Here is a 17,403-nt window from a genome sequence, read left to right on the forward strand (position 1 = left end):
CTTAGGGAATTCATGTATGTGAATTGACACAGCACAATGTGGATAAATGTTTACACCACAGTGTGCATTTCCTGGGTGAGTGGACAACTGGCAGAAATTGATGGACCAAATTAAATGAAGAACCACAGATTCAGGGAGAGCACGTTAGTTCAGGAAGAACAGGATTTGGGGTGCTGAGTCCAGCTCAACATTGACCATAACAGGAGCTTGCTTAGGACTGGGTATCCTCATCTGGAGAATGAAGACTCCTCATGGTGTCTTCATGACAAGCACATGGTGGTGTAGAAGGAAAGCTGACATAACAGGAGCACTGTGGTAGTCACACTTTTCATTGCTGTGACAAATGCCTAGAGAAACCATTTCAAAGGAGGAAAGACTTGTTTTGGCTCACAGGTTCAGAGGTTTCAGGTCAAGGTCTCTGGCTTCATTGTTTCTTGGCTGTGTTGAGGAAGAATGTGCTGTCCGAAGGGCTTGGTGGAGCAAAGCTCCTTATCTAATGGTGGTTGGGAAGCAGAGACAGAGGAAGTATACCCTCAGTGACATATTTCATCCAGCTAGACCCCCTGCTGACATTTCCAGCTACTCCCGATACTGCTATGAGATTATGAGCCGTCAATGGAAAATCAACCAATTAGGTCAGAATCCTCAGGATCCAGTCATGGCCCAAAGCCCTGTCACCTGGCAACCAAGTCTTTAACACATGAACGCTTCACATTCCAAATGACAACAAGCACTGCACTGCTCTTGAGTCCCAAGGAGATAAACCTGTCAGGAATTGTCTCTTTAAAAGAAAATCGAAGAAGAATATGCTCACCATACATTAAGTTGTTCTTATTTTATTTTTTAATCATTTTATGCATATATAATAATTGTACAGGGGGATACATTGTGATATTTATATATGTGCTTACAACATATCTTAGTTTTATTCATTCCTTCCATTGTTCTTCCTCTTTCCCCTCTACCCTTCATAGAACAATTTCAATAGCTTTCATTCTTAGATGTATTTTGTACTAATACATAAAAATACATCATATTCATCCTCATTCATCCTTTCCTTATGCCCTTCCTCTTCCACTGGTCCCTACCCACAGGTGTTTTTATTTTATATATAAACAAAGTTTAATAACATCTAAGTTTACTGAGGTGCCACTATTTCAAGTGACACAATTATCATATCATATATATTCATGATTATATTGGTTTTTTTTTAATCCTGGGGTTGAACCCAGGCCTCCTGCTTGGTAGGTAAGTGCTCTACAACCTAACCTACACCTCCACCTATCATTAATATCATTGTTAAAAATCACTTTATATAATTATCTAACTAATGTTTTTTCAACTCCCTTTTTTTCTTTTGAGAAAGGCCTCACTATGGTAGCCCATGCTGGCCTTCATCTTGCAATCCTCCTGCCTCAGCCTTTCAAGTGCTGGGGTTATAGGCATAAGCCACCAGGCATGGCTGTTTATCAACTACAGAAATAACAAAATCATAAGGGTCCAAAAGGAATGTAACATAATCTCTTTGTTAGGAGAATCCTTATTCTCCAAAAAAGAAGATCACAAAAAACTAAAAATGTTATTTACTTTGAAATTTTTATTAGTTTATATTGATGCGTGGATGACAAGCGCAGGAATTTCAGGTGCTCAGGGTTCTTAAGCCTGCTCTGAGAATGAAAGCATAGACAGACTCTAATAGCAGAGGTCGGAAAGATTTTATTTGTAGAGAATTTATTTGTAGAGAAGAGAAGAGAAAGACTGCATATTGGGGAATGCAGGGGGACCTGGAAACCAGTGATCCCGTGGGTCAGGGTGGGGAGTTGGTTTTATAGCCTTTTTGAGTTGCTTGATGGCAGAGATGCCTTTCAGATGCAAACGGGTGTTTCCTAGGGAGGAGAAGTATCTCCTTACCTCCCAAGGTCTGTCCTTCAGTATCTCACCAGTAATCAGCTTATAGGTAAGATGTTACTTCCATTGTAAAAGATGAAACTCAAATCTGATGTTATAACATTTTTTATATTATAGTCACTTACTTGTATCTATGGGGATGGGTACTCAGACCCTAGGAGACACCAAAATCTGCAGAGGCTCAAATCCCTTATATGAAAATGTGTGGTATTTGCATAGAACCTAGGAACATCTTCCTATAAACTTTTCATAAGAGTGCTTATAATTTTTAGTACAATTCAAATCCTCTGTAAATAGTTCTTACACTGTATTGTTCAGGGAATAATGACAAGAAAAAAGTCTGTTTGTGTTCAGTACAGACACCAGACTTTTTGAATTACTTGGGTCCACAGTTGGTTGAAGCACCATGTGTAATCCACAGACATGAAGGCTTTCTTCTTACACTGTAGGTAAGCATTTATTTATCAACTAATCCTTTAGCAAATAATCCCTGAATTGAATTCCAATTATGTAGCAGGCATTACTAATGTGTTATTCACTTTGTTTCTGAGCAAAAGCCTTGTCAGTTGCATGTTGTGCCATAATAATGTTACTGGATGGGTGGTTTAAGGAGACTGTGGTCAAAAGATTTCAGGTGCTTGCATCCTACAAAGGATTCAGGAAGGATGAGAAAATGTAGTGAAAGTGATAGTAACATTTACGGAAGGTGATGGGAAGGCACAGCAAGAGAAAGCAATAGTAGGCCAGGCCAGGTGGAATGCAAGCACCAATCTTTTATTTTAAAGCCCTTTATAAATTGAAAGGGTAAATTTTGGGAATTACCTGTGCAGTGTTTGCAGGACGAACCAGGGTGACTGACAGGTTTGGTTGATAAGGTCTTGTCATACAACATGGTGCACTCTACGCATGCACTTAGGCTAACTCTCAGGTATTTTAATTACATGTGTGAGGTGTGATCAACATTCATGTTTAAGCAGAGGCCTTTTACCTAAGAGGTAATCAAGGGCAGAATTCCTCAAGGCATTCTGTCTTTGGCAAACTTAAAATTGCAAAGGATTTACAATTGAAGAGGACTCTACCACTGCTAAAATTTTACAGTTGAAAAGTAGCTTACAATGGCAAAGGGGGGTACTGGGCTGAGATCAGGAGTTTAGCATGAAATGCACAAGGAAAGACTCATGGCTCCAGAGTCCCAATATGATTTTTCCCTCTCACTAGCCTGCTTCATGCTGAAGCTAACTTTGTCCACCCCTTACTTTTTCCTCAGAATCACTCCCCTTCCAGACTGATAAGGCCTGCAGTTTATAAAAAGAATTTTTAGGAAAAATTAAGTTGTTACTGAAAAGATGAAATAATACAAATACACACACAAATTGTGGCAACTGTGGCTAGGTGAGGTCAGCATCAGAGATGTCACCACTTAATCAAACAAAAATTACAATTTTGCAGAGACTGTCCCTGCTTCACCACCCAAGTGTTTGTGGAAAAAAGTCTGGAGCTGCTTCCACGCATCCACCTGGGCCATGGCATGAGGCTTGGGCTTTCCTCCAAAGATGACATGACTGTGCCAGATGTTATGCATGGCAGCCCTGAAAAAGGGGAAGTAAGGGGGTTCAATACTGTGTCCAGTCTCGGGGTAACAGATGATCTGGGGCTTTGCCTTTCCATGGGCCTGTAAGCGTTTAGAGGCCTCATTAGCATAGAACTCACTCTTCCAGTTGTGGTCATCCTGACCTACAAGGAACAGGAAGGTGGTGTCAGACCTTTCCACAGGAATGAAACTCTTCTGGTCAGGTCCCTCCAAAGGGCTGTTCAGGGCATCCACAATGTCCAAAATGCCATCCTTGGTTCTCTTGAGTACTTTGCTGTTAGTGCTCAAAGGGGGCAGGGTCTCGTCTTTGTAGCACAAGGTTCCTCCAACATTGGCCACAGAGCCATTGATAATGACAGCAGCTGTGATGCCCTTCAGGAAAGTAGCCATGGTCAGGCAGAGTTGACCCCCTCTGGAAATTCCAAGCAGCCCAATTCCTGGACCTTTTACCTGAGACCAGAAAGGAAGATAAAAAGAGAATGAGTCCAAAAAAAAACAACAACAACAACAAAAAACGTAGGCTCATGAGCCATGACCATTCATCCATGACATCGGGTGTACCTGAGTTTGGGTCTGACTCTACCAATATGCTTAACTTAGAGAAGTTTTTTAGGCTTATGCAAATAAAACTCAGTGTCCTTAGCAGTAAGGTGTGGCTTACCCTATGCCACGGAAGCTCAATGAGAAATCACAGACCCTACTGAGCCTGATGTTGTCAATAAGATGCATTCAGACAAGTTCAAAACATGTTTGTGATTGAGTCTCCAGTGCCTTTAACTACAGCAGTCACTGCACACACATAAATTCATTCATAGTAATCTGAAGAGCATGAAGGTGACCCTAAGTATCATCCCATTTGTGTGCAGGATTCCAGGATGCAGGCATAAGTACTGGGGAAGAGAAGGCCTGTGCTTCAAAGAAAGTTTTTTGCCTGACATTAATAGTTATTTTTTCACAGAGTGTTTGAGATAATTATATAGTTACCTCACAGATTGTATGTATGCACTGTAAAAATCACACCTAATTATCTATGACAAAAGTCAAACTATCAATATAAACCTAAGTGGCAGCTCCTATATCCTTATTAATTTCCTTCTATATTTATTCTGCTTCTAACATGTAAGGTGTAGCAGGCACTGCAAAGTTTATAAAAAAAAACCCAAACAACAGCCACCTGAGGGTGATTGAGCAGGTAGTTCACAGCTTCTTCAAAGTACTCCAGGTGGAGGATGTCCATGTCCTTGGGGAGGTCATCATAGTTGTAATAAGCCAGAGCCATCACAGCAAAACCCTTCCCTGCCAGCAGACTTGCTCGATACTCCATGAGGCCTCCTCCAACTCCAAAAAGGTCCATAATCCCAGGAAAGGGTCCAGGTCCTTGGCAAAAAACAAAATTCAGATTTAGTCCTAAAATGGATTTTGGCATCTGAGACTTTCATTTATTTGGGATGCAGGCTGGGGAGTGCTGAGCATCCAAACCTCAGGGATCGAGGGCTCTACCTACTACCTTTCATTAAGAAGCCAAGTAGGCTGGCAGAGTAGCTCAAGAAGTATTGAGGCAGGCTAGAAGTAGGAAAAGTTTAGGACTCATGTAGGTTGCCTAGGGATGGACAGACCACCTCACCTGGCTGGGAACCGCCAATGCTCCTCCCCACTCATCCATTATTGGGTGGGAACCTGCTGGGTCTGCCCTCCCATGGGGTAGTGTAGATTTTAAAGACACCTGAGAAAGAAAAGCTCTCTCTCTGCTGGTGGACTCCACCTGCGCCCACCATACCCTCTGCTTCTTCTTCCCTTCACCTGGCAGAACAAGTAACTCCCCTTTTCTCAATAAAGCTATCCTACCTCACCCCATCCATGTGCTTTGCTTGGATTTTTTCCACTTGGAGCACAAAAACCAGAATCTTCTGATCACAGACTGCACCAGCGCCACTAACATTTGTGGTGAAGACAGCCAGAAGAAACTACAAACTGGTGAGATCCCAATATGCACTCTCTGCCAATCTTTATTTTAATCCATCTTTCTCTGTCCTCTGGTACCACGCCTCACCACCTGATGCTTCAGAACCAAACACCACTTACAGTTGGGTGGTAGGAGACCCTCACACTGGGGCATTCACCTGATGCTTGGGACTCATTTGGAGCCCTGGTGCAGACAGACCAAACCCTGATTGGCAGGATGCAACATTTGCCAGCAGGACTCGTAAGCCCCCAAAAGCATTCCAAGGCACAGGCAGGGTTCATGTCCAAGTATTGGGAACCAAAAGTCACAGTCTGACACGGTCACTGTGGCTTAGCGGCATTCTGATAAGGTTGGTGCACCATGTCTGTATCATGGTGGGAAGGAACGCTAAATGGTTTTCCTTGACTGAAAAGAAGTTTATACTTAGTCAAGGACACTGGCAGTAAGAATGCAGGGTGGCAAAAACAGAAAGGTTGTAACAAGGTCAGAGTGTTTTTGATGTTTAAGTCTCTTCCTCTTTTTTATAAAGCTTGCTAAGAAAAATAAAAATTTGCCAGCTGGTGACAACTGGTCATGTGTCTTGTCATTCCCTTCCTGAGTGAGGGAGTCCTTTTGTGTGTCTCGTCTGTTCATTCCTTCTCTGAGTCCTTTTGGGTCAAGGAACTCTGTGATCCTGGCATCCAAGTTCCCTGGTCCTGCCCCAGGAATGGACCACATTAAAAGCTAGCTGCCCCTTCCTCAACTCTAACTTTCCTAACCCTTAATCCCCTCCCCTTCCTTTCCTTCTGCACTGTGGGAGACCCTACTCCAAGGTCTCTAACCTCTCACATGGCTGGGGAAAATTGGAAATGTCTCTGCCTTTCTCCCCCATCTTTCTATTCTTCTTTTTTTTCTCCCCCTAACCAGTGGCTTTAAAACAACAAATGGGAGGCACACCTTGGTCAGCCCATCCAGCAACAGGTTTGTTTTGTTTTATTTTTTAAAAGAAAAAAAAGCCTGTCCTGGGAAAGCAGGGCTGCTCAAAAAGTGTGTGTGGTGCACAGGAAATTAATGTGAGTCAACTCCCTGTATAGCTATCCTTATCTCAACTAGCTTATACTCTCTCTTCAACAAAATTAGAGATAAAGGCAAAATAGTTTCTGCCGGGTATTGAGGGGGGTGGGAGGAGAGGGAGGGGGTGGGGGCAGGAATGACCCAAGTGTTGTATGCACATATGAATAATAAAACAATAAAAAAAATGTGTGGGAGCCACATGGACAGGGTGCAAATAAACTGCTACCTGTGGGGTAGGAGGCTTGGGTGCCCCTTGCATTCTCCTCCCTGGGGGTTGAGGGGACATAAAACTATAAGTTTTACACCTGTCAGGGAGTGCAATAGCAGTAAAAGGAACAGAGCTTTGCTGCCCTATCCTGAGTGAAGCATCCCAGCTGCTGCTGGCGCCTAGGGACAGGCATGTACACATGGCTTCCTGGGACACCACTTGGGGTGGGTACATGCAGTGTGTAACAGGCCACCCAGCTTCCTGGCTGGCCACTCGAGGTGACTACTCCTGTGGTAACTACATCTGTGCTCAGCTTCCCAGACAGCTGATCTAGACAGCTGCACAGGCTGGTACATGTGCATCTTTCTCGATCCACCCCTTGGGGAGGTTGGAAGTCCTGTCCCTGGAAGGCCATGCCTCGGGAGGGCCAGAGCAGGCTGCCACTGGCTCAGGACCCCCCAAAATGCCTATCACTGCTGGTCCAGAACCCTCTACCCCCTCCCCCTTCCCCTCCTCTCCTGATGTCTGGCACCATTCAGCAGGGACCGGCAGCACAGGCCTCCTCATTTCTCAGTGTGGGCTGGAAACCCCACCTAGCCAGTCACAGAGCACAGTGGTAAAGCACAGTGACTGCGACTGCAGAGGCGGCAGCAGCGTATGTGCTGAAATAGTTACAGCTGCAGCTGTAGTATGTAAAGGGGGCTGCAGCACCTGCGTGTACACTCGGGCGCTGCATGGGCCAGCAGCCTCTGTCCAGCAGCCTCCGTCTGAAAGGCTCCCAGTGCCTGAGCTGGCTGAGAAAGGAAACGCAAAGTCACAGCAGCTCCACCACTAGTGGGAAGGCCAGGGGAGCTCAGGGCACCAGGGACAAGGTGGATGAGGTGCCATCTCTGGTGACCAAGGTCCCAGGCCTAACCAAACTGCCTTCTTCCTATCTGCAACCTTCTCTGTCTTCTTTCTCTTACCAACCTACCTGCTTATCTTAGCCAAAGAGTCTAAATTCCATTCAAAGGTAAAAATCTAAATTAACATATAGGTTACATCTGTGGTGTTAATTGTTGCTGTCTTTACATGTTAGATGCATGTAAGGATGCATCTCTAAAGCATGTTTTCTAAAATTAAAAACAGTGCCATTTAAGGATTTAACATTGGTCACCCATAAAGTATATCTATTATAAAAAAAAAATTGTAACTTATTTAAAATTCATTTTACTCTAAAGGGAAAATTTGTTAATACAATGTCATCTTTTTACACTAAAATATAGTGCTAATTAATGCTGTCCATCATAATTATTATTTTAAAATGTGATACACAATAAACCTTTAAAAACATTCTAATCTTAACTATTCTTTGCTGATAAAATTAGGCTTATAGCCAAAAGGTTAAAGTAAAATGGGTTTTTATATGTGGATGTTTTAAATAGACAATTTAATTAGAGGTTTTATTCATAACAATTATTTTTATTTTATTTTATTTATTTCTTTTTTCTCTTATTCATATGTGCATACAATGTTTGGGTCATTCCCCCCCCCCCCACCAGGCAGAAACTATTTTGCCCTTATCTCTTAATTTTTTTGAAGAGAGAGTATAAGCAATAATAGGAAGGACCAAGGGTTTTTGCTAGTTGAGATAAGGTTAGCTATACAGGGAGTTGACTCACATTAATTTCCTGTGCGTGTGTGTTACCTTCTAGGTTAATTCTTCTTGATCTAACCTTTTCTCTAGTTCCTGGTTCCCTTCTTCTATTGGCCTCAGTTGCTTTAAAGTATCTGCTTTAGTTTCTCTGCGTTGAGGGCAACAAATGCTGTCTAGTTTTTTGGGTGTCTTACCTATCCTCATACCTCCCTTGTGTGCTCTTGCTTTATCGTGTGATCAGAGTCCAGTCCCCTTGTTGTGTTTACCCTGGATCTATTGTGTGCATATGAGGGAGAACATAAAATTTTTGGGTCTTTTGGCCCAGGCTAATTACTTTTATTTTAAAATTAATAAAATTTTGTTCTCCATAGCTCAAAGTAGTATGTCAAATTCTAAACTTGTTTAAGGTCCTTTCCGAAGTGTAGATCTGTAAATCGCTGGGTTATACAGGGTTTAGATTCTTGGCTTTTCAGGAATAACAAAGCCCATTTATAAGAAAATCAGGATCTAATTATGAACACCTGGAGAAAACTGGAAACTAATGAAACCTTTTAAATTGCATCTTAGCTTGCTTCAATTTATCTAGTCTTTTCATTAGCATGCCTAACTCATGGACATCTGACTCTCAGGGGGAGATGTCTTTTATTCCTACAACAGATTGCTATTTTGAGCCTATATGTTGCATGTAGTATGTCTTTGTGTTCCTTTGGAGAAACCATTTGGTCACAGAAAATATCACCATAAAGGAGCCGCCATGTGTCCAGCGCCATCTTGCCACTCCCTAGGAATAGGAAATTCATGGGTGGTGCCATTTTATCCTACTCTAGGTAAATTATAACTAACATGTCTAAAATTCCCTAGGTTAATATGGTTTCTATACATGTTTTTACTGCATTAATCTGTTAAGGATTGTGCCAAAAAGAGTATTTATGCTAAAGATCTATTATAAACTACTTAGGACTCTAGCTGACTAATCTTCTAAAAATAATGACAAAGAAATGGTTTAAGAGTACACTTTGAATGTAATTGTTTTGTGTGTTATTGTGTTTTCTGAATGTCTTTATCTCCTACCAATTGTGGCCATTTAATTTTTACATTTTTGAGCTTATTATGCACACTTATATTCTTTGGCAGGCCTAGGTCATAAAATCTGTGTCTGTGTGTTTGGATGTCTTTAGGATGGTTCTTAAGCTACTTTTATGAAGTTAATGTGCACAACTGTCTCAAAGGTTATCTAACATTCTTATCCCAATCAGGCCTAAAAAATCTCTGCCTTAGGATTAAAGAAAATTTTATAAACAATAATTGCAATCTGTTTTATTCTACCATGAATGTAATTTACATTTAACTCTTTATAATTGGGTTTATTAACCCATGTATTATCATAGAATGCTATTATTAAAAGATGGTTTAATTTTATTTTCTTCCTGAGTCTTTTAAGTTATAAGGTTTCTAAGAGCTCTATTTAAAACAGTATTATCAAAATTCAGATTTTTACAAATGTTATTTCAATATACAAATTAAGGTCTTAAAACTTACAAGTTTATAATTTAAAATTTGCCTGAAAGTTTTCTAAGTTTAAAAATAAGGTAACAATGTATATATTTTAAAATGGGTTTCTGTTTTATCAAAATAACTATCAAGATCTTTTTGTATTGTAGGCTAATACAAAATTTTACCAAAACCGAACAAGAGCTCACCCTCCAGATGTAGTAATATGCTTAACCCCTTATCTCTGTTTCTGCATCTAATTATTTGAGCCATTAATCTTAACTGGTTTATCAAAAATTATACATGTTCTCCCATCTTTCTCAGTTTACAAGCTGACTACAACCCCATAGCCTGATATAAAAACTAACCACAAGTGATGGGTTTGTATCAGCCAAGCTTACTTTGGCACAATTTGGATTCTGTACTGGTCTTAATAGCTGTGATGTTTTAATAGTTGGGTCAACATTCAGGATCAATATCCAATCAAAAAAACCCTCCTAGGGAGAAATGACCCAAACAATGTATGCACATGTGAATAAATGAATAATAAAAACAAACAAACAAAAACCCTCATGCTGGGGTGGATAAGGCTGGCCCTTAGGGGAACAGTTGACTCGGAAGCCAGGGTACCCTGCCACTCACTTGCTCTTCAGACATGTGATGGAAACAGTTTGAAAGGACCTGTGTTGAAGCTTTCAGAAGGTTCAAGAAGGATGCTTTGAGACTCTAGAAACTTCTCGTTTTTCTCTTTCTGAAAGGGCAACTATCCACCTCCCCTTTCCTCTCTCTCACTCTCCACCTGCCAGCATAGGGAATTCCATTCAGGAGCCCTCATGGAGGGGTGGAGGGGTAAATGGATTCTCCCCCTCCCCTTTTCCTCTCTCTCTTTCCACCAGCCAGCATAGGGAATTCCATTCAGGAGCCCTCATGGAGGGGTGGAGGGGTAAATGGATTCTCCCCCTCCCATTTTCCTCTCTCTCTTTCCACTAGCCAGCATAGGGGAAGCCAACATATTCATTTGGCTGTATCCTTAAGTGTTGGGAGATGCTTTGATCCTGCTAACCAAAATAGGATGACTAGTTCTCTTCATAGCCCATTTAAGATCATTTACATCCTGCTTAAATTAGTCTCTTGCCAGACACAAAAACCTAAGGTATTTTTCCAATAACACTAAAGAAACTAAGTTTAATCTAAGTAAAAATTCCTTAAAAGGTTCTAATACTCCTAGTGCCTTATATGTATATCTAAATGTCATAAAATCATTTATAGAGTTAAAAGTGTATACATGTAAGCAGCTATAGTTCTTTTATCTAAGATACCTTCTAATAAGTTCTTTGACATTTCTGCTCTTTATGACAATTGCTAAAAGTTCTATCATTTAGGCCTGACATCTGCTTGTCAGCTAAACAGTGGTTTATCTGATATCTGCTCATCGGATAAACATTGGCTTAACTGACATTGAGTAGATAAACATATATATATATATATATATATATATATATATATATATATATAATTGAGCATCAAAACAGGGGCTATTTAAAATTACCAACACTGCTTTCCCTTAACTATTGGAAAACTTAGGGCTTTTAATTGTCAGTGACAACCACTAACTTGTTACTTTACCTAACCAAAATGCAAGGTTTAAATTATAATTAACCATGGTTACTTTAAGTTTTGTCATTACAGTTCTGATCCTTCAAAAACATTCAGAAGTAAGCCCATAAAAAATGACTCTGACAAGCACTTATCTATCAACCAGGACAGACATTCTTAAGTATTGGGGTTGTTTTGTATTTTCCTTGTAAAACTTTGTAACTGTTACCTACTAACACTTTACAGCAATTTAAAGATGTCAGTACATCCCCTATGGGACAAGCAATCAGATTAATTAAGTCCAGCCTAAGAGCCACAATTTTATAAATTTCTTTGTTGCTTAATTTGGCCAAAAAGGTCACACTGGCACTGACTTCTGATCTGTTCGAGTCTCCCTCCTCCATGGGACAGAATCCGACTTTCTGGACTTTCCAGGGGAGCACTCCTGCATCAAGGGACAGAACTGCAAATTGGCAAAATCTTCAGAGACGACTGTTCAGAGAAACAGTTTAAGAGGACATGACCCGTGAGCAGTCAGCATCCCCCAACTTCTCAGAGGAACAAGTGCATTCAGCCACCTGAGATAGTTCAAAAGGACTGCATACGTGAGAAGACTTCTCCAGATCTAGATGGAGTCAATTATGCCAGACCTCTAAAAGTAACCAAAGCTAAGAGATTTTAAAAAGGCGGGCTCTTATACATGTGCTTTAATATTAAAGCCTTCTAGGCTTCTGGCAAAAGGCAAACTCATGTTTTTGGTCAAAGCCTTCTATTTAAACAAAGACAATGTAACTTTCAAGGGTATATAACTTCTGCTTAGGGATGCTGTGAGCATTCTTACAGAACTGACTCATTAATGTTTACTCTCTAACTGAACTAATGCCTGGTCCTTGGTACACCTGGCCCCTAATATAGTCAGCCTTTAACTACAGTCCACAAAAATAGCTACAGGTATAAACCCCTATAGGTAAAGCAACCATAAGACTCCCTGTTGATTTTCAAAATTACTTTGTCTTTCCTGCCACACTTGGCAGGGCCCCTTCTGGTGCTCCTATCAGTGTTACATGTTCAGGTCATGCCTTCTAAATCAGACTTATCTCTTCCACAATAAAAGCCTTTAGGACCCAAATCATGACACAACAGGCTATTGAGCTCTACAAACAAATGAGATCTCCATGAACAATCCAGATCTCCATGAGAAACCTCAACTATGCTGGACAATAATTCAGAAACCTTGTGTCCAAATAAGCCTCAAGAGAAAGAAGTAAGAAAGACAATTTCCCTTTATAGGTAGGGTCTGCTGCTCCCAATCAGCTCAAAGCAGATACTGAAGATGGATCATGCTCCTTCAACAACCCCCCAAACATTATTTTTTGGAATATTGTCTCTTAGGGGGAGTTCGAGGCAGGCTAGAAGTAGGAAAAGTTTGGGGCTCATGTAGGTTTCCTGGGGATGGGCCAGACTACCTCACCTGGCTGGGAACTGCCTATGCCCCTCCCCACTCATTCATTATTGAATGAATGAACCTGCTGGGCCTCCCCTCCCATGGGGTAGTGTAGGTTTTAAAGGCACCTGAAAAAGAAAAGCACTCTCTCTCTGCTGGTGGACTCCACCTGCACCCACCATGCCCTTTGGTTCTTCTTCCCTTTCCTCACCTGGTAGAACAAGTGACTCCCCTTTTCTTAGTAAAGCTATCCTACCTCACCCCATCCATGAGCTCTGCTTGGATTTGTCCATTTGGAGCACAAAAATCAGGATCTTCTGATCACAGACTGCGCCAGTGCCGTTAACAGTATGAGCAACTGCCTAGCAACTGTGAGGCTCTGAGTTCAAACTCTAGTGCCAGCACACACACAAAAAAGCCAATAAGCTAAGTAGGAGCATTTGCTTTCCCCTAGTGACCTCTACTCGCACCTTTCAGTCACACACACTCACTCATACACATACACTGATTATTTACAACTTACTCCTGTGAACAGCATTTGAATTGAGTTCACAGGAGCCCTAATATCTGGTTTTAGTGATGTCCAGTGGTGCCAAGGGTGCTGTGACCTGGCTGGCAAACAATAAGCTTGCTTTGGATCCTCAGTTTTCTAACCCTGATTCCCCAGTCTTCAGTAGTGTTCCTAAACCAATGGCAATGCAAATGAGTCCTTTCCTATTTAAGTAACCCAGAATCTGTTTTTCATGCTTACAACTCAATACCTGATTGATTGGGTTCCAAGTACTGTGATGTCAAAAGCCATCACTGGTCTTTTGGAAACATCTTCGAGAGAATGATGAATTCTTAGAAATGTCTGGACACTCCATTACCTGGCCTGTGATTTTTCAAGACTGCCATCAAAATAGTCAAACTCAGTTCACATTTAATCTATGCCTGTTATCACAAATACAAATCTTTATAACTGGAGTAAAATTGTTTCACGGGCTCAGGTAATATTGTTTTTTTTTTTTTTTCACATTGGTAGTTTGGGGTCTGTTTTTTTTCCAAAGATAATGTGTTGATGATTACAGAAAAATTAGCCTACTTCTTTTTGATGATACTTAAGGTGTTGTATGTTTTATTACTAACAGTGCTATGATAACTGCCAAAGAGGGTAGCACCCATCTCTTCCTGGGACTCTGGGACAGCAGTTAAGCCTTGTTAGAGCAGTGTAAAATACTATTAGGCACTGCTAACGTTAACATTAGGTTTTACTATAAACATCTCTTTTAACATATATTTTTCCTTTAATTGTGCTGAGATGTTGGGATCTGGGGCAATTTGACTCACTAACTCAAAGCTCTTAGACTCTACCCTAGGGACCTGGCTGCCTTGAGTGAAGGACTGTAAGTCAAGAGCCAGGCTGACAGCCTTAGGCCAGCATATGCTGCTTTGAATATGCCACAGACATACTGCTTATTTGTAGGTGCACACAATCCAAATATAAAGATAACTCCCTTGCTTAGAAAAGCGAAGTCACATTATATACATTTTTCAATTTGCTTCTTTCACACATCAACACATCCCAGATAGCCTATAGCCTCCCATGCCAGTGCACACTGATTCTCCTCACTGCTAGGAGCTGCAGACCTTCTCAAAGTTTGGCCCATGAGAATTCCATTCTCTGACTCATGGACGTTCAGGTGGTCTTCAGTTCTCCTATGACAAGACCTGCCGCAAACAGATTGGTGAGCTCCAGCAGGAATAGTTCCTGCAGGTTGGTGGCAGTGCCACATCAAAGTACATTATGGCAGGCCAGGCGCCGGTGGCTCATGCCTGTAATCTTAGCTACTCAGGAGGCAGAGATCAGGAGGACCGTGGTTCAAAGCCAGCCCAGACAAATAGTTTGTGAGACTCTATCTCAAAAATACTTAACACAAAAAGGGCTGGTGGAGTGGCTCAAGATGAAGCCCCTGAATTTAAGCCCCAGTGCCTCCAAAAAAAAAAAAAGTACATTATGGCAGTTTTAAAAATCAGAACTAATGTCAATGGCTAGCGGGAGCTGACAGAGTAGGAAGGGCACAGTCTAGCCTCAAAGGTACAAATTGTTCTTGTGACCAAGGACAGTACAAAATGAAAGGGATCTTGGGATACAGGAGAGGATCTAAGTAAAGAGGAGAACAAGGATGATCTAGTTGGCTGCAAGCAGGAGAGGGTGGGGGGAATAAAGGACTTTGGAAAATGAGACAATGCTGGAGTTAATTAACCATATCAGGGTTCCCAAAAACCTCTGAAATTCCAAAACTGTGCTCTAACAGGGATATCTGGTTAGGGGAGAGTAAGAATAAAAAACAAGCAAAAAGAAAAAAAATTCCCAAATTGTCCATGAGAAAGTCAAGGAAAGAATTCATATGGAAGAGAGACCTATCATTGTAGACCCTTTGAACTATATAATTTTTGTGTAATCATACTGTTTTAAAGTTGGGTACCAAGGAAACACCTTATAAATTTAACATTTCTTCTATATCCTAGGGAAGTTTTAAGGCCACTAAAACTGGCAAGAGGAAGCTTTACCTATTGTCTAAGAAATAAAGGTCCTCTCTTTGCACCTTCACTAAGCTGTTCCCTCTTCAGCGCTTCAACAACTCAAGGGGACAGGAACAATTGGCCAATGTCCTGAGAACAGCTCTCTGGCAGTGACAGCTCTTTCTCTCAGAGAAAGGACCCTTTCTCTCAGCAGTGGCTCTCAAACTTGAGCTCTGCTCAGAGTCACTCTGGAAATAAGGTGAAAGTCATATTCCTGCCTGTCCTCCCACCTATTAGGTTCCTTAACCTGGGTAGAGCCAAAGCTGCACCTGTAACAAGTTCCCTGGGATGCTGCCACATGAGTCAGTGTATAGAGAACCAGGTCCCAAACCTGCACGTGCACACCAATCAGCCGGGATCTTGTCACAGTTCTAATTCAGCAGGGCTTGGGCGACATCAGACATTCAGCTTTCCTAAGCATCTTCGGGGTCTATTCCCGCTGCCAAGGGGCAGTTCAGGACTTTACCCAGCCCTGAGTTGCAAACTTGGCCACGCTCTTCCAGTGACCGTGACCTCTAAGCGACCCACGGAAACTTTCGGAGATGTGGAAAGCGAGAAGGGTCAGGGTCCTGCCTCTGTGATGCATGACAGGCCAGCGAGGCCAGCAGGTGGCTCACCTGGCGGCAGGAAGAGCGTGGCCCGCACCCGGCCCGCGCGCACCGGCACCCGCCGCACCCCTGGCGACATGAAGTGGCGCTCGTGCTCCGCCCGGGCCAGCAGCCGCCCGCCGTCGGGCTCGTGGCCGTCCAGCACCTCCAGCTCCACGACGAAGGGCGTCTGCACGTCCCGCTTGACCAGGCGCCAGAACGGCCTGTCGGGCTCCAGGGCCCAGAGGAGCCCCATGGGCTCGAGCCCCGCGAAGCTGCCGCCCAGCGCGGGCGCGCGCGCCAGGTCGAGGTGGCCGGCGGCGTCTGCGCGGTAGCGCGCGTGGGCCCGGAAGCGCGCGCCCTTCTCGTCGCGCAGGGACGCGCGCAGCGTGACGGGCTGCTCGGGGGCCAGGCCGCGCACGGCGATGCGCACGGGCTCGTCCCAGCAGCAGCGGCCCGCGGGCTCCACAGTCAGCGTGGCGGCCATGCCGGACCCCGAGTGCTCCGTGGCCGAATCGACCCAGAGGGTGCGCGAGAGTTTCAGACCCATGGACCTCGCTGGGACTGGCGAGCGGAGCCCGGCTGTTGTCAGGTGACAGAGCGCAGGGGCGGCTGGAGGTCCTGGCAGTGTGGCTGGAGGTCCTGGCAGTGTGGCTGGACCCGGCCTGGCCAGATGAAGAATATCTGCCTCTAACCACTCCCCACTGTGGGAGTGGAAGCTGTGGACTTGTTAGCGAGGCCACAGAAGTGAACGAGGTCAAACCAAAGTCCAACACGCTAGGGGCTCAATAAGTCAGTACGGTTTTTTTGTTTTGTTTGGTTTTTTAACGTTTGATCTTCAACCATTTGGGCCACTATAACAGAGTACCCGAAATTAGGTAATTTTTCAAACCACACTGATTTTTTAACAGTCCTGGAGTCTGGGAAGTTCAAGTTGGAAGGGCCGGTTTATGACGGTCTTGCTGTCATCCCATGACTGAAGAGCAAAGTCCGTGCCAGAAAGGTGGTGGTTTGTGGGGGCAGGGGGTGGGTGAGGGTAGCCTAACTCATCCTTGAAACCTATTCCAGAGGTAACTAACCCACTCCTGCCACAAAGGCAGAGCCCTTTTTAAATGCACTGTTGCATAAGGGATTAATGTTGAAGGGCACATTGAGACATGGGAAATTTACCTACAAAGAATACAAACCCCATGCGTACAGTTCAATGACTTTTCACAAGCCATGCATAAATACATGCATGTCCATTAAAGCAAGCACATGATTCAAAAACAAAGGCCATTACCAGTACCCCAATGAAACATGATAGAGACATCTCTCCTAAGAGATCAGATCTTTTTGTTAGAACACTGAAAATATCAATT

The 17,403-nt window shown here is 42.9% G+C and overlaps 1 protein-coding gene across 2 annotated transcripts; it reads right to left on the reverse strand.

Moving 5' to 3' along the window:
* Positions 1-814: 814 nt before the first annotated feature.
* Positions 815-16,755, reverse strand: LOC109688392 (acyl-coenzyme A thioesterase 1-like). Of its 2 annotated transcripts, XM_074067581.1 has the most exons (4): positions 16,073-16,755; positions 4,674-4,876; positions 3,770-3,949; positions 815-3,642 (listed from the first exon to the last, which is right to left on the reverse strand). In XM_074067581.1, the coding sequence occupies exons 1-4, from the start codon at positions 16,590-16,592 to the stop codon at positions 3,322-3,324; spliced, it is 1,224 nt and encodes a 407-aa protein (XP_073923682.1). In that variant the 5' UTR covers positions 16,593-16,755; the 3' UTR covers positions 815-3,321. The 2 variants fall into 2 exon arrangements, with proteins under 2 accessions (XP_073923682.1, XP_020022317.2); XM_020166728.2 differs by having other exon boundaries at positions 815-3,949; positions 16,073-16,750.
* Between the last annotated feature and the right edge of the window lie 648 nt (positions 16,756-17,403).

Source organism: Castor canadensis, chromosome 3, assembly GCF_047511655.1.
Source record: "Castor canadensis chromosome 3, mCasCan1.hap1v2, whole genome shotgun sequence".
NCBI lineage: Eukaryota > Metazoa > Chordata > Mammalia > Rodentia > Castoridae > Castor > Castor canadensis.

Coding starts and splice junctions, on each gene's coding strand:
- LOC109688392 (XM_020166728.2), bottom strand. CDS start 16,592: ATGGGTCTGAAACTCTCGCGCACCCTCTGGGTCGATTCGGCCACGGAG. Junction 4,877..16,072: donor CACGCTCTTCCTGCCGCCAG/GTGAGCCACCTG, acceptor TTTTTTGCCAAG/GACCTGGACCCTTTCCTGGG. Junction 3,950..4,673: donor ACCTGCTCAATCACCCTCAG/GTGGCTGTTGTT, acceptor TTCTGGTCTCAG/GTAAAAGGTCCAGGAATTGG.